This window comes from Scophthalmus maximus, chromosome 9 (genome assembly GCF_022379125.1).
Source record: "Scophthalmus maximus strain ysfricsl-2021 chromosome 9, ASM2237912v1, whole genome shotgun sequence".
Taxonomy (NCBI): Eukaryota; Metazoa; Chordata; class Actinopteri; order Pleuronectiformes; family Scophthalmidae; genus Scophthalmus; species Scophthalmus maximus.
Genome location: NC_061523.1, coordinates 21372501 through 21399909, shown reverse-complemented (window position 1 = coordinate 21399909; position 27409 = coordinate 21372501). Strand labels below are relative to the sequence as shown.

The 27409-nt window shown below is 44.9% G+C and overlaps 1 protein-coding gene across 4 annotated transcripts in view; it reads right to left on the bottom strand.

The window, feature by feature from the left end:
* Positions 1-398: 398 nt before the first annotated feature.
* ldb2a (LIM domain binding 2a) overlaps positions 399-27409 on the bottom strand; it is an 87931-nt gene continuing 60920 nt past the window's right edge. For 2 of the 4 annotated variants that reach the window (XM_035649653.2, XM_035649655.2), the window contains exons 4-9: positions 23698-23820; positions 18198-18281; positions 13051-13174; positions 10705-10758; positions 9976-10124; positions 399-2502 (exon numbers count right to left, since the gene is read on the bottom strand). In XM_035649653.2, coding sequence (XP_035505546.1) covers positions 2272-2502; positions 9976-10124; positions 10705-10758; positions 13051-13174; positions 18198-18281; positions 23698-23820 — 765 coding nt within the window. In that variant the 3' untranslated portion in view covers positions 399-2271. The remainder of the gene's footprint in view (positions 2503-9975; positions 10125-10704; positions 10759-13050; positions 13175-18197; positions 18282-23697; positions 23821-27409) is intronic. The other 2 variants (XM_035649654.2, XM_035649656.2) reach the window with 2 other exon arrangements.

Here is a 27409-nt window from a genome sequence, read left to right as displayed (position 1 = left end):
ATCTCATCGCTTTCCACAGGTCCACTTTCTTAGCTTTTTTTTTTCTGGAGCTTTCAGTCACATTCAAACAATCTTCCTCGGCGGCAGATGTAGACAATCCAGTTGCCATGGCAATATAGATTGTAGATGTTTTTTTATTCTGAGCACCTCAAGGACTTTTTTTTAGCCGACGTTGGACGAGACAAAAAACCCCCTACTAATTTCATGACAACAGGGCAACGCCGTCTGCAGAGGAAGGTCCTGTGACGTGATCGAAAGCACTAAAGAGCTCTTGAGTAGACCTTGTGGGGAGACGGTTTTTGTCATCTGGTGTTCCGAAGGTTGAGAATGAACGTAACATTGACTCCTCAAACTATTCAGCGTGAATAGAAGATGATAGTAAATATTAGTTACGGATATTAGTTGTAAGCACGGTTTATTGGCACACATAATGGTAAAGCATACATACCAGACATCAGATATGACACTGAACACCTCTGCTATATAATGTACAAATGGTGTCTAATAATACTAGGCTCAAACATATTTAGAAATGTGTTAGCTTCCTTACAAATGCACAAATAAATACCCATACGATCCAGTTTGTGTGAAGACAATCCGTTCCGTTTGGCGTCTTCTCGCCCGTCGTCGAAACAAAAGTCCAGCAAAAGAGATCAGGGATATAGTATCAATTCAATTCAAAGATTAAAGAACAATCGTGAACACAAAAAACACAGAGATCTCAAAACCATTTCTGTGGGGTGGATGGGATTTTTTGAAATTTTCTTTTATTTTAAAATCTGTGCGCTGTTTTTAAAAATGTAAAATTGGTTTTCTTTTCTCATGTCTCAGGAACAAACAGGAAATATGAACGTGTGATTGGGTGGTTGTTCTATTCGATTTTGTGGCTTTGGTTGTGCACTAGCGAAAAACGAGGACGGCGGACGTTTGAAGTTCGATTTTTCTTTGACGGGAGGAAAAGCCAGCGTCCATCCAAACCACCCAACAGAAAATCGGAAACCTCCTGTACAAAAAAACAAAACAGCTGCCATATCCAAACCGGTTTCAGTGGCTGATTTACAGTGGACAAAAAATCGATTCCACCTCTATTTACAGAGCTACAAACCTTGTAACAGTGTTTCCCAAACTGATGAACCCAAAAAAGGACAAATCAGACTGATGCATTTTTTTTTTTTAAAGTACACATATCAAAGGAAATCAAGAAAACAAAAAATTCCTATAAAAAATCATGCAGGAAAAAGGCTTTAATATCAGTTTGGGAGTAGGTCGTTAAAGGGAAAGAAGTCCAATTTGGCGAGGGAGGGGGGAGGGGGAAATAAAAATCAACCTCAATGCGTCAAACGCGTGACGGCAAAGTTCACATACTGATCGGCAGAAATTACAAGGTGATTGCAAAAAGGATTCGGAGAGAAGCAAAAGAAAAAAATACCAATAGTCACAATCAAACTGGTTTTGCATGAAATCACAATCTGACCACGGTAATGTGGGGGGGGGGGGACAATCCCGGGAAACATGATTTCTTCCCCGTCGTCTTTGAAACGGAGTCCACGGCGGTTGGTCGAGAACTTTTACTTCCTCTTCATTGGAAGCGGAAACAAACGGAATTCCCGCGGAAAGAACGCAACTGTCCTCAAACGGTGTTTCATTTGTTTCCACTGGCTCCGTTAGCTGTGTGGCAAAAGACAAGAAAACAAATCCCCTTGCCTTCTTCACGTTTTGTTCTGGGGAGACATTTTGTTTGTTGTTTTCCTTCTTCCGCTTTCTCCCTTTTCGCCGTCTTGTTGAAAAGCGTGATGACTCGCGACCTGCCAGGTCAACCAATCACAGCCGTGGCGGTAATCCGGCTGGACGAGGGATGCTCGCGCAGCGGAGGGCGCATTTTGAGCTGGAATTCTTTTTTTTCTCATTCCCACTGCATTCTTGGAAAAACAACCAAACAAAACAAAACAAAAATACCCCAATTTTTTTCCCGCCCGGTTCATTACAGTTGCATACAACGTGTATGCGTTTCACGTCTGTGGACGCTGCCAGTTTCTCCAAGATGTGACAGTGAATCATAGAAGAAGAAGAAGAAGAAAATGTCCAGGGCGGACATGTTTTAAATCTGGACTCGCCAGCGGTGAGTTAGCAGACGGGGAGAGGGAGGGGGGGGGGGTCGGGGTCCTGGGGGGTTCTGATTCAGTAAAATGTTAAGAGGCGTATAGAAGCACTGCCCAAAGGGGGAGAGGGTTAAAAAGTCCTTCTGTTGCTCCCTCTTCTTCGTTGGTGTTTTTACTGCGAGGGCTGGGCCGCCGTGCTCTCGGGCTTGCCGTCCTGGGCGGCGGGGGGTTTGCTGCTCCAGGGGCCGTTGTTGCCGAGCGCCGGGGAGCCGTTGAAGTCGTCCTCGTCGTCCAGGCCGTTGGTGGCGTCGTACTGCGTGTTCTCCAGGCGGGTGATCAGGCGCTCGTCCTCGTCGCCGAACTCGCCGCCCATCAGGGTCGGCTCGCCCACCACCATCACGTCCTGGAGAGAGAGAGAGATGGGGGGGGGGGGGGGGGGGGGGGTCATATCAAGGTCATATCAACTTCTTGCTTTGTTTGCACTCACACAAACAAAGGGTTATTCACGAGATAAAAAGAAAAAGTTCTCATGCTTTTTTTGAATGTTGGCTTTTACAAACAATGACGTCTCTGTTGTGTGTCATGGTTTTAGCGAGACCACCTCACAATTTTTCGTCATCCGTTGAGGACTCTCACAGAAAAGTCTAAACTATATCAGTGATTTGGGCGGATTCAGTCTAAAACTGCAGGAGCAGCTAAGATTAAATTTGTACATGAGTATACACACATTTTACGTTATAGTATTATAGTATTATTTTTGTAACACGATAGCCATCTGAAGTGAAAGTATATATATATAGGAAATTACATATTAATCACCTATTTGAAGTGATGGCTGCTGCTACAGACGTTTTCCTCCATATTTGTTTCCTGATTTTTCTTTTTCTAAACCCACTTTTTGTTTCCGGTAAGAGTTTTTGTATTCTGTAAATATCAGCCGGTTCCAAAACCAGTATACAAACATAATCAATTTTGAATGCAGGCAAACTAACATGACATGTTTTTCGGTTCTGTGCAGGACCGTCCATACTTAGTGATTCAGAATGAATATGCAAAAGTTAGTGAGAAGTAACAGGAGAAGAAATGAATGCATCCAGTTCTCATATCAAAGTACAATCTGAATATCAAGCAAGCGCACATTCAACCAACACTTCAAATTAATGAACGAGCTCGTCGTCTAATTTTCATCCTCGGCAGATAAAAAGAAAATGACAATTTAATCATCTGGCTTTTAAAAATGGAGAGTAAAACATTACAAGGTCATAAACACATTTACACATCCATGACTCTTGACCTGATGTGTTTACAGTTGCATAACTATTTGTGTGTGTGTGTGTGTGTGTGTGTTTGCCATTTTGTCTCCCAGCTGTATGAGGATCGCCCCAACCCCCCCCCCCCCCCCGGCCCCCCGCCCACAATGGGGGGTGTAACATTTTCCTGCATCTACACGGACCCCCTGCTTGCGGTGAAATAACAGTAAGAGTGTATGTGTGTGTGTGTGTGTGTGTGTGTGTTTAGGGGTATCCAGTGAACCCATCCGTACGGCCGACCCCTCTCCGAGCACTCTGTGCAAATGAAACCTCCTCATACAGCGAGCGGATTCCCCCGGCGCCCCCCGTAGCCCACCCCCAATCAATACTCATCATGTAAGACATATCTCACAGAGATGGTCGCCCCACGGCGGGTCGAGGCAAGGGGAGGAGGAGAGATTTATCCGTTGTCCACCGACCGCCGCTATCTGTGACTCCCGTGTGACGTAGAGGATTCCTGATGATTCTTCAGGGAGGGGGGAGCTATCGTTCAGTCATCGGCGTCAATTCCTCGGCGTTTTCACGCGTTAAAAAGTCTCGTTGATGAAGAATCGCCGGAGTGCAATTTGTGAATTCAAATGTTTATCGGCGAGCACGGGCTTCATCTGGATTTCTTGTGTTTTGCACTGGTGAGTCTCCGGATCTCACCTCTGCTTTGACTGACTGAGCGTCTCCCCGCCGGCGGGGGGGGGCCCCTTGAGCGCCACCCGACGCAGCCCGGGAAGAAGCCGTGCAGTTTAAATGGAGCGCACGCGTCGCTGGTCATGTGTGTCAACGCTGCCCGGGAGATCGCGCTCGCCTCAGCACACACACACACACACACACTACCCCCCCCCTCCAGTAAGTTTACTGTACAATCACACCTTAGCGCGCAATGGCACAGGCAAAAGCACTCGAATGCATGCAAAGATTAACGCCATGTATTGTACACAACAAACACACCAAACACACACACACACACACACACACACACACACACACACACACACACCGAACAAACACAAGCCTAAGCACTAAGAAGCTGCTCAGCACACAAGCAAAAACCCAGATTTGCACACAAAAAAACCCACAGAGAATAAACACGCGCGATCGTGCGTCCGGCGGGCATTGATGTAAACACACAAACAAGACAAGACCAGACAACTTCCCACACTCCAACGACGCCCACAGAAACTCAACACACACACACACATTTATGAAGACCACCAATGGTGGAGAGGCATGTTTATTTATTCCAGGCGTGTCCCCCCCCCCCCCCCCCAGCGACCACTTCTACGCCCCACTATGCCTTAATCAGGCTAATTAATTTAGGTGAGCTTTTCAACTAAATGACAATATCCACACTGATTTGTCAATTTGCATAGCTAATTAAGTCATTAGCCCAAAACGTGCTGATTGCCAACGAGGCCTGCATTCACCATCTGTTCCTGCGCGGGGGCCCGTCAACCCACCCCTGGCCAAATTTGGGTCTAGAAAAAACACACACAACAAAACCAACCATCTTCCCCCGACAATCACCGCCGGTGGTCAGTGTGGGACAGTGGGGAGCGCTCAGCGCGAGCCAATCAACACCGACTAGGCTCGTCTACCCATCTCGTTAAGAGTCCGCCCCTTGGAGGGCGCGGCTTCGGACGGGGCGCGGCTTCGGACGGGGCGCGGCTTCGGACGGGGCGAGGCTTCGGACGGGGGGCGAGGCTTCGGACGGGGCGAGGCTTCGGACGGGGCGAGGCTTCGGACGGGGCGATGCTTCGGATGGGGCGAGGCTTCGGACGGGGCGCGGCTTCGGACGGGGCGCGGCTTCGGACGGGGAGCGAGGCTTCAGACGGGGCGATGCTTCGGACGGGGCGAGGCTTCGGACGGGGCGCGGCTTCGGACGGGGCGCGGCTTCGGACGGTGAGAGGCTTCGGACGGGGCGATGCTTCGGACGGGGCGAGGCTTCGGACGGGGCGATGCTTCGGACGGGGCGAGGCTTCGGACGGGGCGATGCTTTGGACGGGACGGGGCGAGGCTTCGGACGGGCTGCGGCGGCGGACGCCTCCCCGCTCCCTCCGTTCACCGCCGCGTCATTGGCATAGAGATTCTGGCGGCGAGTAGCTCGGAGGACACATTTGCGGGCCCCCCGGGGCTCCGGGGCCTCGGGGCCTCCGAAGGCAACAGGTGGCAAATTTTTGAAGACAGCGTGGCAGGATTGTGGCGGAGAAGATCCAGTGTGGCTGTCTCTTAAAGAGGCACAGGAAGGAAATAACTGAATTTAGAAGATTTCTTTGTCATTTAATCAAGTCTGGCCAGCTCGTCTGAGGCAAACATTCTCAGAAGTTTACAACCCCCCATCTAGAGCTGCAGCAGTTAATAGATTAGTAATCGACTACTGAATTAATCGGCAACTATTTTGATGATCAAGTGTTTTTTATGAAAAAAAAAGGCAAAATTCTCTGATTTCAGCTTCTTAAATGTGAATTCTCCTCTGGTTTCTTTGCTCCTCTACGACAGAAAACAAAATAAATTTGGTGTGTGGACAAAACAAAACACCATCTCGGTGGTTTGGGGAAACACAATCGCCCAGAAAGGCAGAAAGAATGTATAGTTTGAATATTGTCTCCTATGCTAGGTAGTTTTTTTAATTATTATTTTTTTTAACTTTTGACGTCATGCTAAACATTGCAAAATTTTGGACGACATATCCTTAAAAAAGACCAACTTCCACATTGCACTGGTCCACGAAGGTGTGTGTGTTGTCATGGTATAGAAGGACCGGATAAAAATCAAAAATTGATTCACACACACACACACACACAACTTGTTATTGGATCAATTCCTTGACAAAAAGGAAAGAAATACAGAACACCATCAGCCATATCCTTTAAGGTCGCGGAAATTCAATACATAAAATCTTCAGGTCGGAGCAGCGCTCTGTTCACTGCGCAATTCTGTCACCGCAGAAGTCAAATTACTACAAAAAACAGAAGAAAAAAAACATGGCAAGGTTCCAAGGTTTACACGCAGGTATGAAACTTGAATAAGACTCGTACCCTGTGGCTTTTCAGTAGTAAACCCAGAAACCCTGGGTTATGTTACAGTTTCGTGTTTTCTCTCTGGTAGAACCACACGGCCACAGGCGATGGAGGTGTCACGTGGTGCGAACAAGGTTCCAAGTCGATTGGCGAGCGGTCGTCAAGACAACCGAAGGACAGAAAGAAGTGTTTGCCCGGGCCGAGTTTTGGAACGCAAGACTTTTACTTTTAGTGCTGCGGTACTGCTACTTCTACCTCTGGGCACAGTCCGAGTACTTCTTCCCCCACGACTGTCTGCGCACAGTGGATGGACAGTTGATCAGGACTGTTCATATTCCACAGTGCGTCATGTACTTGCCACAAACACACCGAGCTGACGCCGACACCGAAATGAGGGAATAATTGCTGCCACAGTCCCTCGCGGTCGAAGAAAGGAACACACACTCGACAGCTAACTGGAGCCACTAGAGGTCAGTGTTGATCGCTTTATGAGCGCCCTCCCCCCCTCCACCTTCCTTCACCCACACAGCCCCCTCTCCTCCATCCCGCTGGTAAACCGCCCCCCCCCCCCCCCCCCCCCCCCCTTCCCCCCTGAGTGAGGGTCCGCTCCTTATTGTCATTGGGCTCACGTAGGCTTGTGTTCAGCCACAAACGAACAACTTCTCAGACAAAGACAGCAGGCGCGCAACATATGTAACCAGCGTGTTACCAAGCCACGCTGCCAGTCCTTAAGAGGCGCGTGAATGCAAGGCATGAGTGGTAAGACGGGAGTGTGTGTGTGTGTGTGTGTGTGTGTGCGTGTCCTGGTTGGGAGGGGGGTGGTGATGGAGTATACTTTGTGCATGTGAAAGAGGGCCGGGGGTGGAGGGTGTATACAGATATCGGTGATAATGAGAGCTGGAATAGAGCCAAACTGCCTTCTAGAGAGGAAACAATTGCACGAGCCGTGTGTGTGTCTGTGAGAGAGAGAGAGAGAGAGAGAGAGAGAGAGAGATGGAGAGAGAGATGGAGAGCGGGTAAAAGAAGAGAGTGAGGGCAACAAATCCAAAAAGATGACAGGACAGCTAACTATGGGGCAGAATGAAGAGGGACAGTAAGTGTGTGTGTGTGTGTGTGTGTGTGTGTGTGTGTGTGTGTAGAAAGAGTGTGTTCTTTATTTAGAAATGCTGCCAGAAATGCAGGCGAAATGATGCAGTTGCAGATGAACGACCCCTACCTGGTTGGAAATTGGAGAAACAAGTCGCCCAAGAATAAAATTGCACGCACCCCTAATGGGACGCTACAGTGGCCATGGACTCAACGGTGTCTCCTAGAAATCACATTCATATACTACGTGATGCATTACTAGTCTTTGGAACAATAATAATACATATTCAATCAGCACATGGAGGAAATGTTGTCAATCAGTCTTTCGGCTGCTTGCAAGATACGTTCACTAACCACGTATTTCATTTTTCGTTTCGATCACTCTTGCTATATCACTTCTGGTCGTAGCAACTGAAGCATCAGTGTGTTGGAAAGTTTAGGCACTTGGCGAACTTGGTTGAGTTTGGAGAAACGTGTTGTCTTGGTTTCATACTGGAAAAGTCCAAAATACACGCTAGTTACATGCATGTGTTGGTTTCACTTCGTGCCAGCATCACATAAAAACGACTTTGAAGGATTTCTCTCTCTCTCACACACACACACACACGCACACACACGCACACACACACACACGCCACAAACATTTCCTCTTTTCTTTCTTCCTTTCCCTCAACTCTCAGAGCGAAGACACGTTTGCAGTGTATATACACATAATTTCTGGGAGACTCAGTTGCTATACTTAACACGCCGAGTATAGAAAAAAGCATTAGCACCCTTAAACGTCCCATTAAGCAGAATTAGTCCTCGCGGAGAAGATGAACTCACATTAAACGCCCAAGCAGCAGCAGCAGCAACACTTAAAACTTCGAAACAAATCCCAGATGTTAGGTATCGATACACTTTTGTAGCTGTAGTACTGGAGTGACACGGACCAGAATAGCAAATTGGACGCAGTAGTGTAAAATATAATACAGTGTGTGTGTGTGTGTATAATGAGTGTATGGAATAAAAACTCGACTCTCTGCAGACAACACAACACAACAATCCTCGAGGGGGCTGCCGAGCTTGTGGTGTAACACTCTGCTGTTTAACCTCGAAGTGTGTCAAGTGTTATCGAGTCAAAATCACACATTCATACTCTGAAACAAATCTGTATTTATTATTAATAGCGGCCGTTATAAGCCTTTCACAGACGTATCGGTATCGGACGATATTTTAAGAGCCCGACCGATATTATCGGCCAACTGATTTGAGCCTTTAAATGTGGATTTATGCTTTTAATTTTTTGTAAAATAAATGTTTGCTATAAGTTCTATGCATTTGGTTGTATTTGTATTCTCATCTTATAGATATTTATGATAAAGTTTATGCTGGTTAAACTAAAATATCAAGCCTCAATTACATGTCTTTGCCATAAAGGTTTGATAACAACATCTGAGAATTAAAAAAAATTATATCTCGGCCATTGTAACGATATCGGGTATCTTGTATTCCCAAATATCGATATCGGCCGCCAAAAATCCATATCGGTCGGGTTCTAGTATTTATGCCGATCGCTTTTTTTCTGAGCAACTATGACTATAACAACTATAACTGATCAAATCTATACAGTTCTTTTGTTGTCATACATAGCTACTGGTGAGTCTCGTGGTCTTGCTTGTGGTTCTCGACACAAGCACTGACACTAACGCTGAACTGCCCCGGGACCTCTGCTTACTGTATATGAACTACACATATTTCCTGTTCAACTTTTTTACTTGATTTGTATATTTTATATTCTATCCGAGCTGCTCCTTCGCGGCAGCACCCCGCGGTTTCTAGATGCGAGTCCAGTGCCTTGCTCAGGGGCATTTCGAGTGTGTGTCACTCCCGCCCCTCCCACCCACATTTTCCAACTTGAGATCCCCTCCCCCCCAATAAAAAGGTTATTTATTTTTTTAAACATACATATTCTGAGAAACACTTTCAGTGGGAAGTATACAGCTACACGTCACATGTTAGTGATCTGACACCCGCAGCGACGCAGCCAGAGGATCAACTTTTACTCACCCTCTTCACGTGTTATTTATAGATTTAGCTCTCCTTGTACTATTCTCTGCTTTTCATGATTTTAATGTCAGCTGTGTCACTTTTTATGATATTTGATGTTTCCTCTCTTTTGTCTTTCGGGGGCGAGATGTTTTCATTTCAAGTCCCTCGGGGGGGGGGGGGGGGGGGGGGGGGTTCTTTGTCTCGCTGCGCAGCTTTGACTTTCTCTCCTGCTGGTGGGTTTTTGTTTTCCCTCTCTCTCTCTCTCTGCCTCATTCGTGCAAATGAATTAAACCCTAATAGCTGCAACACCATTAGGGAATATCTCGTGCCTTAGTGTAACCCCTGCAAAACAGGCGCCGCGTGGGCGAGATGTAGGAAGATCAAAAAAAGAAAGAGGTAAAAAAGAGTGGGGGCAAACCGAGTGGAGCTGATGCTTACAGGTACCTGACTGGAGAGGCTGAAGTTGGTGGCGGGGCTGCGCTTCTTGCCGGCGGTGGTGCCCACGCTGCTGTTGGCGCTGCTGGCCGAGTTCTTCCGTTTCCTCCTCTTGGTGGTCGTCTGTCGGGCGGGCTCAGCTTTGGCGCGGCCAGCAAAGACAAACAGAGGCGAAGGCCAACAGCATGACGCACACAGGCAAGGTGTATGGGGGGAAGGGGGTGCGTGTGTGTGTGTGTGTGTGCGGTGCGGAGAGGCTACATCATACTGTATGTGCAAACTTAAATGAAATTAAAAGAGAGCACACGCACACAGACACAAGAAGACACGTGACACTAGACTACGACGATCCATGCTTGTGTTTTTCGACGAGCGTCAACATCTCCCATGACATGCACCAGTGGCTCATTTGCATAGATGCTCAACAATGGACCCCGACGCTCGTCGCGCAGATTGACGGCGTCAATGTTCGTGTTGCGCCGGATATGCTTTTTTGACACGGTGTCCATTCTTGCACATTTGTTGCATTTCTACAGACGTGACTTGCTGAGCAGGACAATGTTATCGGTTGAATCTTAAAAAAACTTTGCCAGTGCTGGAGAACAACTGTCTTCACATGCATTGATGGTATTAGTGCTATTTTGCAAGCATGCAGCTGAGCGGGCACTATAAACTACATATGCCGCGTTCCAATGAGACTGCAGACACGTAACACCGTGAGAGGGAAGATACCTTTTTTGTGATTTGTGGGAAATATTTCCGTTTTGAAGTTCTGTGGGTGTCCAGCTGAAACCGGAGCCAAAATCAGTTAAATCGGATCCAGGTCGCTGAATATTATATATATATATATATATTATTTTTTTTAAACAATTAAAGACCAAAAGATGACAACAGAGAAAAATGCAGAGGAATAATTGAACATTCAGCGGCAAACAGATGCAATTCAACACCGCAGGGAAAGTCGTGCGTCGTCGAGAGATGTTTTTCCAATTACGAGCTATACGTAATTCCTAAAGGGGCAATTACACCGCGAGCGGAATCATGGTTATTGGATGGGAGATATGGAGTGATGACACAGGTTAATAGAGATCTTGGAGTTTCTAGTATTTATAAAAAGGGAATCTTTGTTGTGCATAATTTATGAGTAAATGATTTCGCAAAACTCTGCCAACATTTGTTAGAAAACATTATTCCTTTTAATCTCAAGTGAGACAAGGGAAAATCTGCTGTGATCTTCAAACAGATGTCTGAGAATGAAATAATTTTTTTTTTTTATACTGATCACACCGAGGGAGAGGCTCGCAAATTCACTTAGGACAAGCAGCGACTCGTGACACAGACAAAACTGAAACTATAAATCAGAGCCAGAACAATAAGCGGATTTAAAAAAAAATTTTTATCAGCATCTTTCCTCTTTTGATTCCTGTCTTTGACAGACGTGTGTGCAAAAAAATAAATTAAAAATTAAAAAAAGCGGGCCTATTGTCAGAGACAATCATTTTCTGTTATCCAAGCGGTTTCCTCCGATGCCGGACCGGTGACGCACTCGAATCACTTCCATTTCCACCAAAAGGACTTATCGGAGCACCAATGCGCCCGTGGCTTCCTTCCTGGCCAGATCCCCACCAGTTTCCGAGCTGGAGAAGAATCGCAGGAAAAGGGGGGGAACGACACGCGCTGCCGACGGGGGGGGGGGGGGCGACACACACGGAGATTCCTGCTAAACTGCAGGGATCAGGCAAACGGCGTGTCAGAATGTAGACGGGTGACACGGAGCGACCCTGAAAAACACCCGGTCCAACCGGCGGAGGAGGCCTCAACGCGCTGAACTTGACTTTAAAGCAACAATACATTGAGCGCGCAAGGGTGAAACTCAAGGATACGTCCCCCATAAAGGGGTTTCACACCAAGCCACGTTCCCTTTCCGTGCGCAAAACTCCTCCATCAGTACAAGGGTCTTTTTTTTGTTTCCCTCCCCTCCTCTGACTTTATATTCATAAAATGCTTTCTCTGGTTTTTTTCTTTTCTTCTCTTCTTCCTTTTTCTTTGACGAACGCCATTGACGCTGGGGAGCTGCCGGCCGCGGCGCTGGATCTAGCAGTTTGATTACAGTCGGCACTCTTAATTAAAGTCACACAGGTCTGAGTCGAGGGCTTTTTTGGCTGCTGTTGGTTTTTAAAGACATCTCGTCACGGCTCGCTAAGCATTGCAGTAATTTGCAGCCAGTCCGATGTGTCCAAAAAAAAGCTTACTTCTTTTTCTCTCCAGCTTCAAGACCACACAGGCCAATTTGAGCCCGGGCCCTTTTCACAAACCGCCCTTAAAACATCAATCATAGAAGGTTGAGAGGCGGCGTCAGAGAATTTGGGCGAGGTTGAGATACGAGAGGCGACCCCCCCCCCCCCCCCCCCCCCAAATATATTCTGATTAATTTCACACACCTGACGGGCAAAACACATTTTAAGGGATTAATACATTCTCGTACAGTATAATGGCAAATTTGGAAACGTAAGTGATGCAATAACAACATATAGTCTGAGAAGAAAAAAAACATATTCCTACTCGGTCAAAGTGAGTGATGCTGATTTAGAAAGAATGCAAAATAGTTTTAGGGGCAGAATTAGAACTTAATACTGGATTCAATGCATAATAGAAAATGAAACTTTATCCAAACTCTATTTGCTATTTGGTCATCAAATCAACTTTTTTGCTGAACTGTTCAGAGAAACAAGTTGATCTGGAAAAATCTTTTGAAAACCAGAAAAAGCATTTGTTTCTATGGAAACGTATTAGGGCCAGGCATGAGAAGAAAAAAAAAATGAGGGGGAAGATTTTTTTAATGTATTAATCATTTCGAGAATAAAGTCGAAATGTCGAGAAAAGAGTTGAAATACAACTTCTAGTAGAAAAGACGAAATGTTGAGAACAAAGTCGAAATGTCATATTTCAAATCTGTTCCCCACGAATTTTGTCTTTTACTGAAAAGCACGTCTTTCCGGGTCTGCTTCTTTCGAACAGACTCTTTGGTTGAGAAGGTGACGGTGCGAGCTTTCAGCGGCGGGCAGTTCGTATAGTCACCTGGCGGGGCTACCATTCTCTGCCACTTCTGGAATAGGCATGTCTTGAGACAGTCCCGGGGGCTGAGGTTGTAGGTCTTGTGCCTCGACATGAGCTCCTGCATGGGCTCCAGGATGACACACAACTGCAGACACAGAGGGGACATAACCAACACGCCCGCGTTACAAAGACGATTCATTAAACAACGGATGAGCGAACGGACAACGAGGGCCGTAAAAAAGAAAAAAAAGTTTGTTGCTTAATTAATCACCGCAGACTGACTTTGAGTGATTAGTTGAGCGGTAAATTTCTTTCTTTTTTTTCTTCTTTTATAGACGCTGTTAATTAAGAAGCTTTAACCAAAAAAAAAAAAATTGTCAAGTGCTTCAGAGATAGAAGGACAAGGAGACAGAGAGAAGGAGAAAGATGGGCAGGACGATACATTTTCATTCCAGCGGCCTTTGTTGAGATGTTTACAACTCACGATAAAATGTGAATGACACGCATATACGCGGCCACACACACACACACACACACACGCACACAAACACACATACACACACACATACATATACACACACACACACACACACACATACATATACACACACACACACAATCACAAACACACACACACACACACACACACAAACACACACACACACACACACATACACACACACACATACATATACACACGTACACACAATCACACACACACACACACACACACACACACACACACACACACACACGTTGGTCTGGCTTTTCTCTCCTCTGACCGCGAAACACACAGAGCGGTCCCTCATTCCCACACTGCGCTCCAACAATATTCTCCGGCCAAAAAGAGAAACTTTAAAGCACAATATTCAGTCTGGAGAAAACTGTAAATCTCTGGTGATCTGCAGCGAGAGGAGCCAGGGGTCAGCCTGTCATCTTTAATACATCGGGCCTAGCTTATCCAGACAACATCTGGATAGCGTTACGAGCCGGTCAGCAAGGCCTCGTACACAGGCCCCCCCAGTCCGGAGGACTGTGATTGGACGACTGGCCTGTCCGCACTAACAAGACCAATAACGAGAGACAACGGCGAGATCAAATTTCAGGCAACCTGGTCCTGTTCATATCCTCTTACTGGATAGAGTTCTGCTGCTCTTCCCCCAAAACGCTCCACTAGCTCGGGAAAAACATGATCCTGTTCAGCAGCATCATGTTGATGCGTCCAAAAGTATATCAGTACAGGTTTCTGAAGCAAACTCACACAAAATGTGCATCCTGTGGTTTAATATGCATATAACATGCTGTGATTCCATCATTCTCTCTCTGTCCTCCCGCATTTTGTCTCACCTATCTGTCTACTATAATATACAATATCTGAAAAACATAATTTTAAAGAAGCACAGCAGGCCTTCATCATCCAAACTGACCAGGTACCGTAAAACCACACCGCTTATCATTTCCTCTAAAGCAGCAAAGGCAGCGGCAGAAAGTCATACATCAAGTGTCTGACTCACATACTTTATACCAACAGTCGGTGTTGGCTTCATTTAATGATGACACCGACTGTATATAAAGTTGGACGAGGTGACAGCTCCAAAAAAAGTGAAGCCAAAACATCCGGGTCGCCCCCTGGTGGCTGGCTGCAGTATAGGTCATAAGCCCTTTCCTCCGCCATGTTAGCAGATGGGACGTGGGTCAAGTTAAATAGTCAGAATACACATTAAATGATGTGTGTTAAGATGGACTGCTATTGCTATCAATGAAACTGTCAGTGTTTGTATCTTATGTTTTATTTGGTGATCCACTCACATTCTCCTGTTTATCTATTATTGGCCATTTTGGCCACCTAGTGGTTGTAATATTTGAAAGAATTTAAACTTTGTCTTTTCTTTTGTTTCTTTCATTCCTGTTGTATGCACTTTGTCGTATTGTTCATTGTATTTGTATTTTTCAATTTATTCTGTCACTCCTCAGTTGTTATGTAGTGATTAGGAAACATCTTGGGACCCCCCCCTCGAAAACGAGACGATACATCTCGATTGTTTCTTGAAAATATGAAAAGTAAACAAGCTCATATGTGGTGAGTTATAACATTAATTCTGGCATTATAAAGAATCTATACTTTATGCAATGATCAAATGATGAATCATCAGTTTAAAAGATAATGAAAATAATTGTTAGTTGCAGTCTTACATCACGCGTCCTCCCATCGGGCAAGAGTCGTGAGCCCTACAGTACACAGGGCTTTGTTAATTTAGTGTTAATATGCGTCCTTGCTGTAATAACTGATGCCACTTGGCCATCTTTCCTTTGCAGGACATACAGTACAGTAAATGTTAATCTGATGCAAGACCGAGGTCTCGGCCAGCTTGGCCACGTAGCTGTGGCGAAGCTAACCGGGCAGGCAGTCATTGCAGTTCGTGGTCATGCTGCGAGGTCAGAACAGTAACTTGCTCAAGGGCACTCTGACGGTCATCACGAGAGAGAGAGCGAGAGAGAGAGAGAGAGAGAGAGAGAGAGAGAGAGAGAGCGAGCGGCCACTGTTAATCATTCGCTGCATGCTCAAATGATCTCCTCTGACCTTCAGCGTCACACCACCTTTACATTTCTGATGTGCGCCCCCATCGGCATGCTCATCGCCTCACCACGCCTGGAATCCAATGCCAACGCTGCAGTGGCATGACGATGGATATTCAAACCACGGTCACGGGTCCTGAAACTCGAACCCCAAACAACCACAGAATCAGCAGGTTACGTCAAAGCGGCCCGACGGCAAACATATAGTAAAATGTGCCGCTCTCCCGCCGCGAGGACGGCAGGTGTGTCGACGCCACGCGGCTCGCGGTAAAGTGAACAACCCTGTAGCAGACTAATCCCGTGTTCTCCTCTGATAGTTCCCTCCTGACACAGTAATATCCCTCCACAGCTCAGCCAACAAGCCCTGGCTCTCAGCCTGAAAACAAGGGCTATTTTCAGGCTGAATAGTAGGAAGCCGGCAGCTCCAATACATGGAAAGGCTTAAATACTCCAGATGAAAAAATAAAAAGAGAGAGAGAGTGTGTGTGTGTGTGTGTGTGTGTGTGTGTGTGAGAGAGTGAGAGAAAGGCCGGTTGTAGCCCCACAGCCAGGAAACTGTCATTCTCTCTTGGAGGGACTGATAAATGGTGGGAAAGGCCTTTTCCAGAGACACATTACTGCCAGTTTAATGCGAGGAAAGGGTGTATTTTACCTTGAAGCCCACGATAACATCAGCGGGAAAAATATCAACAACATGGACACGTTGCATAACAGCGACCCGCACGCGGCAGTGGCTCCCGATATGGGGCCCGGGATCTCTAGAGCACTGGGAACGAGACAATGTCAATCCTGCCACAAAACAAAAACAAAGGATTTCGGCGTCTTTTTGTGATATTTCCCTTTGTTTTCGTGGAATAGTGCAGGTCAATGCCTTTACGCCTCAGAATAGTATCCACTGCTAGAAGGAAAATCACACTTGTCAACTGAAGTGTGAGCAGTATAATCAAATACGTTGCTGCATAGCAACGATCAAAAGCAAAAATAGAGGCTGGGAACGGCCGCTTCACGTGATGCAGCGAAATCTCACCGAGGCACTGAGGAGTCTTTGACTGAGCCTTCAAACGTACCAATCTGGCCAAAAAAATTAAACTATTTTTCAAATGCAAATTCAACAAACTATAAAAACCATTACGGCTAGTTTTATGATGTGGAATGAAGAAAAAGAAGAAAGAAAGCAAAGGAACAAGGTTAAACCCCTCATTAAGGAGGAATATAGCTTTCCGTTGCTTTTAAAAGAAAGAACCGCAGTGTGTTCTGGGAGAGTCGGCCAATTCCCAGTTCACCAGACGCATTCGGGGGGGGGGGGGGATTCGCCACGAAACCTTCCCGGGCTCGGGGCCGCTGACCGAGGCAGCGCGAGCAAACTCTTCACAGGCCAAATCTTGGGAGCGTTCAGACACGAACAACTCAACCTCTTCCATTGAAAAACAAAGGCACGATCCCAGTTGCGTCGCTTCATCCGTCGAGCGCTGACCATCTGAATCGCTGGAGTGGAGAAACGAGCACGGGCTCGAACCTTCACTGTGTAATTACAGCTACTTGAATTATGCGCTTTTCTCTTCTTTTTTTTTTCTCCCGCCGGCATTTCAGTCGCTTTCTGCACAGAAAAATCATTGTTACGGGGGGGGGGGAAACAAAAACAGCCAGCGCGCTCCCTCTCTCCCGCTCTCCGACAGTCTTTCTTCGCTCAGTTATTATAAGCAGCAGAGGTGCCGACTCGCGCGCCATTTCACAATTATGAGTCTCAACAGGGAGCGTTCATTAATGTTATGCTAATTTTCTGTATCCAATTAATTCTTTCTCTCTCTCGCGCGCGCGCTCGCTCTTGTTCTCCCATTTGGAAAAGCGTAGCTGTCAGTCAACTGTGGCATCGGGAAGAAAAAAAAAGGGAAAACCAACCCCACAAATAAAAAGCCTGTGAAATAATCGCTGATGTATTCAGCAGGCTTATGCTTCCAATTTTCCGTAAATCACATTGCTGCGGTCAGGTGGAAGAAGATGTATATGCACGGCGTAAAGAAGAAATAAGTGCTTATTGAAATCATACACTCAAAGTTTTCAAACAGCCGTAAAACGCATTCGGCACAATAAGGCTGTCAATTCCTGTAGGACGGAGGAGAGGAGTCGCGTTCACAGTCACGATGTGACCTCGAATAAAACTAAAGGGTGACACTGACTGAGCAACTAGGAAAGCACACACATCTGAAAATGAAACGTGAATATTCAAACACTGAGTACACCTGTAAATTTGACAGATTCACTTTAAGGACCATATTAACTATGACCAGAAAAAAATCATATTGTACATAATAAAAAAAACAACTGTATGCTTCCTAGACAAATAAGTATCAGAGAGTCGGTTAGAAAACATGAGTAACATGAATCAATGCGATTAAAAATGCATAAGAATTGTTCCCTCCGTGTGCGTCGAGTGTGAGGGGACGAGAACAAAAACAAAGGAAGAATGACAGTCATAGACATCGCACACACACACGCGCACACACACACGCACACACGCACACACACGCACACAAACACACACACACACGCACACGCACACACACACGCACACACACACGCTGAGTCTTTACCCTGAGGTAGTTGAGGGTGAAGTTGGTCAAACCCATGCGAGTGATGTTTTTGGACAGTTGTTCCAGCACCTGAGGGTCTTGTGCCTAAAGTCGGCAGCAGAGAAAATGAAAAAACAAAGAAATAGTTACTCATATTCCGTACGTTTTTTATATAATCACAAATCTACATTTTGTCACGTTTGCAGCGCACTCAACACGAAAAAGTCCATCAGGCTCATTGGCAATCGTCACATTCAGCCCCTCGAGTCACAAATGCAGCCACTTAACCGTTATTGAAGTTGCTATTAATGTGAATGGAAGTATTTCTGGTCCTCATTTCACGCTGTTGTCAAACTGTGGGCTAATTAATCAATATTAGTTTTTGTCATCCCGTTTAAAATTCCACACATTGCTTATCTCAAATGAATTTGGTGATGTTGGCGAGTGCAGGGGAAAAAAAATAATTGAATCACGTGCAATTAGGGAAAATAAAACAGCAAATAAAAAAAAATCTGCACATCTGACTCCTCCCTTCAATTCTATGCATTTTGTGCTTCATGTTTATGTGAAGCATACGCATAGCTTAAGACGGATCCAGTTGTCAACTGCATTATTCACACCAAATTCTTTGGGATCTGACCATCATCTTCAAATTCATTCAAAAAGAATTGCACCATATCAATTAATTGATTTTAAAATAGAAAATGCACGCTGTGCCTGCGATTACGCAGCATGTGTAGGAGTGTGAAGAATCAATGTTGAATAAGAAGGGAAAAAAAGGACAAGATACCAATTATAGGTTGGCATCTGATTGAAAAAAAAGAAGAGAAAAAAATGAAGACACACGATTATTCACTAAGCTTGTTTGCCGCTCCGAGAATAAGCAGTCAGATTGTGGGGGGAAAAAAAAAAAAAAAAGCCGTAGGTGTTGACGGAGCGAAACATAGCCCAGACTGAGCAGAGCTCACTTGCATTCACCCACCGCCTCATGAAAAATGCATAATTCTATCTTCAGTCGCATCTCTGCGTGGAGAAAGTCGGGAGGAAAGAAGCGAGGGAGGGAGGGGAGGGAGGGAGGGAGGAAAGAAGCGAGCCGGGAGGATTGAACTCGTGAGCGAGCGCGTTTATTGGCAGATCGGAATCGGAACGACTTCGCTCATCAAGCGGAATTAGGGGCTGTTAAACGCAACTGTACAGAAAAACGTGTCTCGGCGTGAGATGTGTCGACAATTTGTAGCGGTGCAAAAGCGAACCTGGGCACGCAGGGCGACAACGGAGACGCTGAGTTCAAGAGGTCGACAGCAGAGTTCAGACTGCAGCAGGAGAAAAATCAAAAGGCGCACGGCACGCGGTCCAAACAAGTAGCGGGAATCTGTGGCGTGTATCAAACCCTAATGTAAGAGAAGTCAGGACGGAGAGGTGCAACTGAGGGGAGCTGTTCCACGGGGGATATACTTAACTTTTTTTGACGCTTATCTGACAGCTACTTTACCTTCGCAGATAAAGATGTTTACAGATTATGAGTTAAATAACCCACCTGGGTACCTGAATTCTCCTCCCAGACTTAGTATTATTTATCGCCCACTACCGAATAAAAAGAGGAAGATAACCCGTGCATTATGCTGCACATGCGTCCCTCTGTAGATCGTATGCTCATACGAAACGCGTTGGCTGTTAACAGCTGCTACGTCCGCGGTGCCGCGTTGCATTATTTGTAATTTGTTTGTCTTGCGCGTTTTTTACTGTCATACATTTTAATGCATGTTTACGTTGCTGTCTGGGTTGCACACATCCTGCTCCACACACTGCGCGCGTGTGTGTGTGCAGGGGATTTGTGTGCATTTGTGTTTGGGCGGCTGGGGGGTGGTGGTGGTGGTGGTGGAGGAGGGGGTGCAGCAGATGTTAGGGAGGCAGACGTATTACCACTAGAAATGATGTGCAGTTTTTTGTAGGGTATTAATACTTTCGTTTTGTTGTTTCGATGTGTATTTTGCATTGTCTTTGTGTGATTTTTTCCAATCCTGACCAGGTGAATTTCCACACAAGTAGCATAGGGAAGCCGCCCATTGTTCTTTTTACTTATTTTACGGCAAAAGTTAGTTTGCATATTCAGATTTTACGTGGAAACAACACATATGCGACATATTATAATTGAATTTGACAAATCGGGTGAGATATTGTATCTATTCTTTATTCCTAAACATCCCAGCAACAGTGGGGATGCTTCACCACTCAGCTACAACATTAAAATGCTGCTTACACCAGAGACAATAGCACAGTGATATAATACAGCACGTCAGACAGAGGCTGTATTCTCCATAATGAGCACTGTCTTTTGTAATCATTTAATTGCCTTTCGCTGCAACTATATACGTCTGCGCTTTCACCTAAGGTTTTTATTGGGGGGTATTTCCACACTGTTTTATATGAGTAAAATCTCTGACATTACCAAGAGTTGTTTTTTTTCTGAAGGGACGTATTGAAGATAAAGTTTTGCCGCTCGCTGTCATCATGGACAAATAAAAACCTGAACGTGTCATGTTGAGACGCCTGTCAATCAAGAAATCACAGCATCTAATGCCGCCTTAAAGGAATCTGTAATGCAGCAATGACGATGAAAATCATGATCAAAACAACCTTTTAGAATTGACTGAAAATTACTGAGGCCAGATTGTTTTGAAGGAGACATTTGCAGTCAGCATCTAGTGGCCGTTACAGGAACTGCAGACGTTTGGCTCGGCCTTCACAACTTGACCTGTGATGGTTTTTCACTTTGTATTGATACGTATACAACATTTTTTCTGTTATGCATCTTAAAGTTACATGCATAAAATATATGGATGGGACAGCTGCCGTGGTCTGTCTTTTCAAGACATATGGGTGAATACATAATTAAATTTTTAAAAAAGATTTAAAAAAAGTACTTTTATGAACATTAACATCTGCCATAGCAGACACTTTAAATTAGCATTCACAAGCGATATATGAATGTTAAATTAATGGTTATAACACACTTTAATGGAGTTAAAGTCGAGTATTTATTGGTTTATTTATTTGGTAATGACATTAACTTATCCTGTGGGCACCAATAAGTGGAGGATAGAGAGTAAACAGATGCAAAACACAGTTGTAATAACATCAAATATGTCTGCATAGGAGAATCTATACCCGCTGACAAAAGGTAAACACTTAAATCCATCTTTAAGTCTGTTTACCTCTGCATCATTTGAGCAATAAGCCATTGAATGTTCCATTACTGCTCATAAATACAAAGACTTAAAGTAAAGTGATACCATAATAACCCATAACGTGTAGTTATACAAACACCTACTGTCAGGTGCAGTACAGTAGTAGGTCCTGTAAATGTCCGGGATTCTCAGTAAATTTCACTTTGGGAACATTTTACAGTTGAGTTGTTAAGTCCCTGAGCAGGTTTCTTTTACACCATGTTGATGCCACAATTGTTCTTTAAGTCCTGCACTTCTACTTATTTAAGATACTTTTGATGCTTTTTCATCAAAAAACCTGACGTGATGAGTCACTGAGGGCTAATGCCACTGACAGGTCCATGATTTTTAAAAACTCGTAAATACGACCAAATATTATCTCTTTTCCAAACAGCACATAAGGAGCCACGCTGAAAAAATTATGAAAATATTTTTAAAAAAGAGCAGTAGTTCAGCTCAAAGCAGAAGGTGGGCCCTCCGCACTGGCAACATGTGTACTGGTATATATATATATATATTTTTAAACTCCTATATCTTGACTCCCATGTGTCCGTATCTGCTTCCGTTAGGGCCAGGCAGCGATCAAAAGAGTGAACTCGCACTCGCACCGAAATCACTGAAGATCTGGCCCGGGACCCACAACACCCCCACGATCTCCCACTCTCGAGGAATTAGTGTGAATCCCCACAGGGGCCAATTTATTGGAAAGTGAAATTCATAGGAAGATTTGGCCCAAAAAGAAGGAGAAGAAGAAGAAGAAGAAGAAGAAGAAGAAGAAAAAGCTGGCGATAGAGGCAGTGCTGTCTCTTGCTACACACACACACACACACACCTTTAGCTCCATTTGGGTCAAAGGAAACTGTTCACGTTTCAAACATCTAATTTTTATTTATAAAGCCAATAATATAAGGAGATGGATTATGAAGCAACTTCTTACCAAAACCTTTTTTTTTTTTAACATCGCTGAAGATTACATCACATCACATAAAGGTGATAATAACATAATTATATTTGTTTTTATTTCAAACGTGACAGCACATTTAAGGAAAGACTTGTCATGTGCTAATGACAATAAGGAAGAAAAATGCTTTCTGGCCTCACGCATGCTGCATCGCTGATGGGCTTCATCGTTGAAGCTTTAATTAATGCCCATCGTGTGTACGTGTGTGTGTGTGTGTGTGTGTGTGTGTGTGTGTGCAATGGATTCTTGCTCCCACTTCTCGTCCAGTTAATCTCCAAATAAATTTTCCTCATGAATTTCATCATTTATTAGTCCATCATATACCAGTGCACAAGTCCAGATTGACAAGATGTTTGGTTGAGTCTCTTGTAAAAGCGGCTCGTGAAGCGTTCCACTTGAAGCGCTTCTAAGTTTACACTTGCTCACACAACAAGATGAAAATAAATGCGCACATAAATATGCACAGTATTGAGACTTTTCTGACGCGAGGTAAATCTTGCCCAAAAACAAGAAGTTGGACTTTTTAAGAGTGGTTCACAGTTTAGCGAACAGATTTTTTTTCATACTTTAAGCGTAAGAAATAATAGTTTGCGTCAATCAAGTGAAAAAGGCGTATTTTTATTGCTCATCACATAAAAACAGACTGGAAATGTTAACAGGTCCGACCTAGTAAGATGGCTATTGTGACTTCTAAAAACCATTTTAGTGCTTATTCAGACACGAGACCAACTTTTACCTTAAGAGCTGCGTGTGTGAGGAGGACTCAGGAGCGCTTGACAAACAAACTGTAAAAGAACATTAGTGTATTGTGCGGGGGGGGGGGGGGGGGTCAGTGTGAGTATATGCATCACATGTCTCCCTTTATTTATGAAAATATGTTGTTGTTTTCCCCCCTAAACAGCACAGTTTCAGTTCAAAAATCATTAGACAGCAGAAAAACCTGCTGCTCTGGCTGCACTCCACGGCTCCAGTGACTAAATGTGTGGTACACTTAGTGGAATTAAGAAGATTATTCATTCGACCTTGTTTTTTCTCTCTCTCTCTCTCTTTCTGCTTTTTCAGACAAGGGCCCTTTTTTTATCCTCTGTGGCCTTTGATGTCTGCACACAAATTGGTTTGCAAAAATCCCTCCAAACTGCTTTGTTGGCGTTTAAAATTTCGTATATACGCTCATGAATAGCTTCTAAGAAGTGTCTTGGCGGAGTGCGGAGACCCTCGTTAGGATTCAAAAAGTGACACGAGTACAGGACAGATGTTGGTGGTGGTTGGAGGGGGGGGGGGGGGGGGGGGGGGGGGGGGGGTTGTCATCGCGCGTCGCTGATGTCACACTCACGTGCATGGCCAGGATGCTGCGAGGGATGAGCTCCCGGTACTGCCGGATGGTAAAGTGCCACGTCTTGATCCTCATCAGATCGTCGAAGGCAAACTCCAGTATCATGCGACCCTCTGTACAGACCTGCACAAAGATCACACCGTTAGTGTCGTTTGACAAAATTCTCCTTAACTGGCTTGCGTGGCAACCGTCAGCTGACTTGGACGCAGACCAAAAAAAAAGAAAAAGAAAAAAAAAAAAAAAGGATTCAGTGTTTATTGGTCAGGCGTGATTTGAATGATAAGAAATTTAAATAAAATAAAAAACCTGGAAGGGTTTTGTCTCAGTTTCTTGGAATTTGCTCAAGGACTGGAGTGAGCTTTTATGCTCCCAACATATTTACTCTGCTCGCTTCCCTTAATTCAGAGCGTCTGTCCTTGGGCCCTATCAACCCATCCCGCTAGTTTCTAAAATGTGAAAATAAATGTAATCTGGAGAGGGGTGTGTTTACGCCAGAGACAAAAGAACTTCAGGTCAGAGAGAGTTGCCAATTAGGAAGAGGGAGAGAGGGAAAGAGGGAGAGAGAGGGAGAGAGAGAGAGAGAGAGAGTGAGTGAAGGAAAAAAAACAAAAACATTTTTTCGCCCCTTTAGCTGAATTCAGCGCTTGCCGGGGCCCTTTCGCTTCTCCCGTATTGCGTTGCTGTGACAACCAGGGAGCGAGAGGAGAGAAAGGAGAGAGAGAGAGTGAGCGAGCGAGAGAGAGAAACGGAGAGACAGACAGAGAGGGGGGGGGGGAGAGAGAAAAAAAAATCAGCTGATTAGTTGGCATGGCAACGGCAAAGATGTAATCCCACCAGACACACTCTAATCAATGCCCCCAGCGCAGATGGTCTCCTGAGGATCAACAAGAAAGAGGCTAGCGGCCATACTGCACTCCCCGCCCCCCCACACCCCCCCACCCCTCCCCAACTCCCCCAACCCACCCACTCCAACCACTACACTAAACCACCCACCCACCCCCGCTGGTCACGTGCTCCGACGCTAACTCCGACACATTCAGTTGGGAAAAAAGAAGAAGAAAAAAAAAAGCCATAAACTGAGGCTGGAGCTGCTTGTGTGCCGTCTCGACTGAAAACGTAGAATGTTCTCACTCTTTGTGCAGCGACGCGTTTCCTGACTTATTCATCCGAGATCACTTATGGAGAGAGAGAGCGCTTTTGTTCCGCGACAAATTTTCCTACGTGGAAAAAATGTCACATGTATCCACCTTGATTATGGTATTGTTAGTGACTGAAACGTGTGGCAGCAACTTCGGCAGACAGAGGTCACACTTTTATTAATTTGCACAACTATTTCATGTGGACAACTCTTTTTTATTTTTCACTCAGTTGCCAGTTTTTCCGGTGCACTTTGCTAAAACTTACAATTTATTCCTGCATGAAGGTGTCTCTATATTTTTGGCCACACCGCATTGGCGGTATGGGCTATAAAATTCTACTTATTATTGATACTTATCTATACCTCTGTATAGTACACACATCATGGCTGTGCTACTGGTTGCATTACTGTATCTTTTCCACAAATATTTTCCACATAAGTATTTGAATGTATGTATTAGTCGTGGCTTTTTTCATGTCATCTTATTTATTTATTTTTAGCCGAATAATTCTTTATCTATTTGCCTCGAGGTCAGTTAAGTTTTATCATTTAAATACCGAATGAGGGACTTCTGTTTGTCATTTTACTTCTTTCGCATATACACATAATGGTTTTCGTAAATCAACACTTCCATTCGATTAATGTCACAACTCGGCGCTGATACAGTGGTTTTAACATTCAAACACATCTGGTGCGTGGTCTGATATCGGGCTCGTCTCAGCTTGATAAGTGTGGATTAGACTAAAGCAGTGTTTGGAAATTAATCCTTGGTGTTTAATGGACAATGAAAACGGTCTTTTCTGTTTTATTTTTAATTCCAACCGCAGTTTGTCCGACAGCCGACCTCAGAGTTCAGCCTGAAAGCGACGGGATGCATTGTAATGAAACCAACCCAAAATGGAAACAGTGTCTTCCAAAGGAATCAAACTGTGCATGCAAACCATTGCTGTTCAAGATCAAACATATGTATATTTCCAAATTTGGTGATATGAAATGGTGTTTTCTCCAGTTGGTAGAATGATGGAGGACACGGGTTCTACAAAACTCACAAAGCCACATTCTGTGATGTCACTCATTAAGTCCCATCAAGTGCAGTTTAAAATATATGGGAGGGGATGTTAGGGGGGGGGTCCGGCAAAATACTTCACTATTAACTTCCTCAGGTCCCCAGTTTGACGAATACCACGTCTGGCGTTGGTCGGATGAGCGGTTGTGGTGAAAACCGAGGGAGTTTTCTGGATTCATCAGTAGGATATAGGAGGATTAAATCCTCCTTTTTGTGTCGAGGAAACTGTACATCTTAAGATAAATAACCCCCCCCCCAAACAAACAATGGATTATCAAAAAAAAACATTATCAAAGAGCTAATAACCACATTCATTTTCTGAGCTGAGAAAAGCTGCCATTTCGAAGGTACCCGCTTTTTAGAGTTCTATGCTACAAATATTGATTATTTTATGAAAAAAAGGAAAACTTTGCATTTTGAACCAATCCCCTATATGATCACCAAAATAACCGTCGCCGACCGTCAGGTTTTCAGGCCATGTTGTATTCCAAGTGGTAATGTTGTAATTCCACCGTAGTGCTCAAATTTGCCGCTGAACATTGAAAGAAAACATATACGCGGCTGCAACTATTACTTTCCCTCCTTGAAATGAAATGTATCACGGGTCATTATGTGGTGGAAGAGGTTCATGGCCCCTCGGGCCGGTGAAAAGCTATTAAAAGACAAAAATACTTGGGCATGTATGAAGAAAGGAATTATCCTTTACATAATTCCTGCGAGTGGTGCTTTTTGTGTGACTCTGTGGTTTTGCCCACCAGCGGTGAAACAACCTGGATCGCGTTTAGTAGTGAGCCGGCGTCTTCTGGTGCTTTTTCCAGGTGCCGTAGTCTGCAGGGAAACAACGCTGCACTATTGATTTTGTTTTCCGTACAGTGCCAACTGTGTCCTTAGCGTCGCCTCCACGACTCAGGCTCTCAGTCCCCCCCCCCCCGAGCCTCTCTGCCTTCTCTGAAAGTGAGAAATAAATTGGCCCTAATCAGTGCCAGAAATAAAGAGTCGCTTTAATTGCAATAAATGCGCTGGATTTTGTCTGAGGGGGCGGAGATATATTAACCACAAATGCAACTCGGGCAGCCCCCTTTCACTTTTTTCATCCACAGCTTCCAGATCACGCGGAGCGATTTATTTCTCCACAGTGAGATGCCAATTGGTTAAAGTAGAAAAATTCCTCACAATATAGCGGCAGTGATATTTTGTTTTTTTGTTTCCCCCCCCCGCCCCCGAAAAACAAAAGAAAAAGGTGGAATATCCCCTCGAATTAAAAAGCGCTCCATTAAATGGCGCAGTCGGGGCGCCCTCATTGATTTGAGAGCGGGGGGTCATAAATCTTCCACACATCGGGGCTGAGATCAGGGGATCTCCGGCTCAAAAGAGCAGGGAGGAATAACAGCGGGCTGCCGCTGAGACACTGCTCGATACTGTACTCTAACATGACAATCTATTCACAGCGGAGGAGCCGAAGGTCATCGATTATTATCATGAGCATTTGGCGGCCGCGTCGGGGGAAT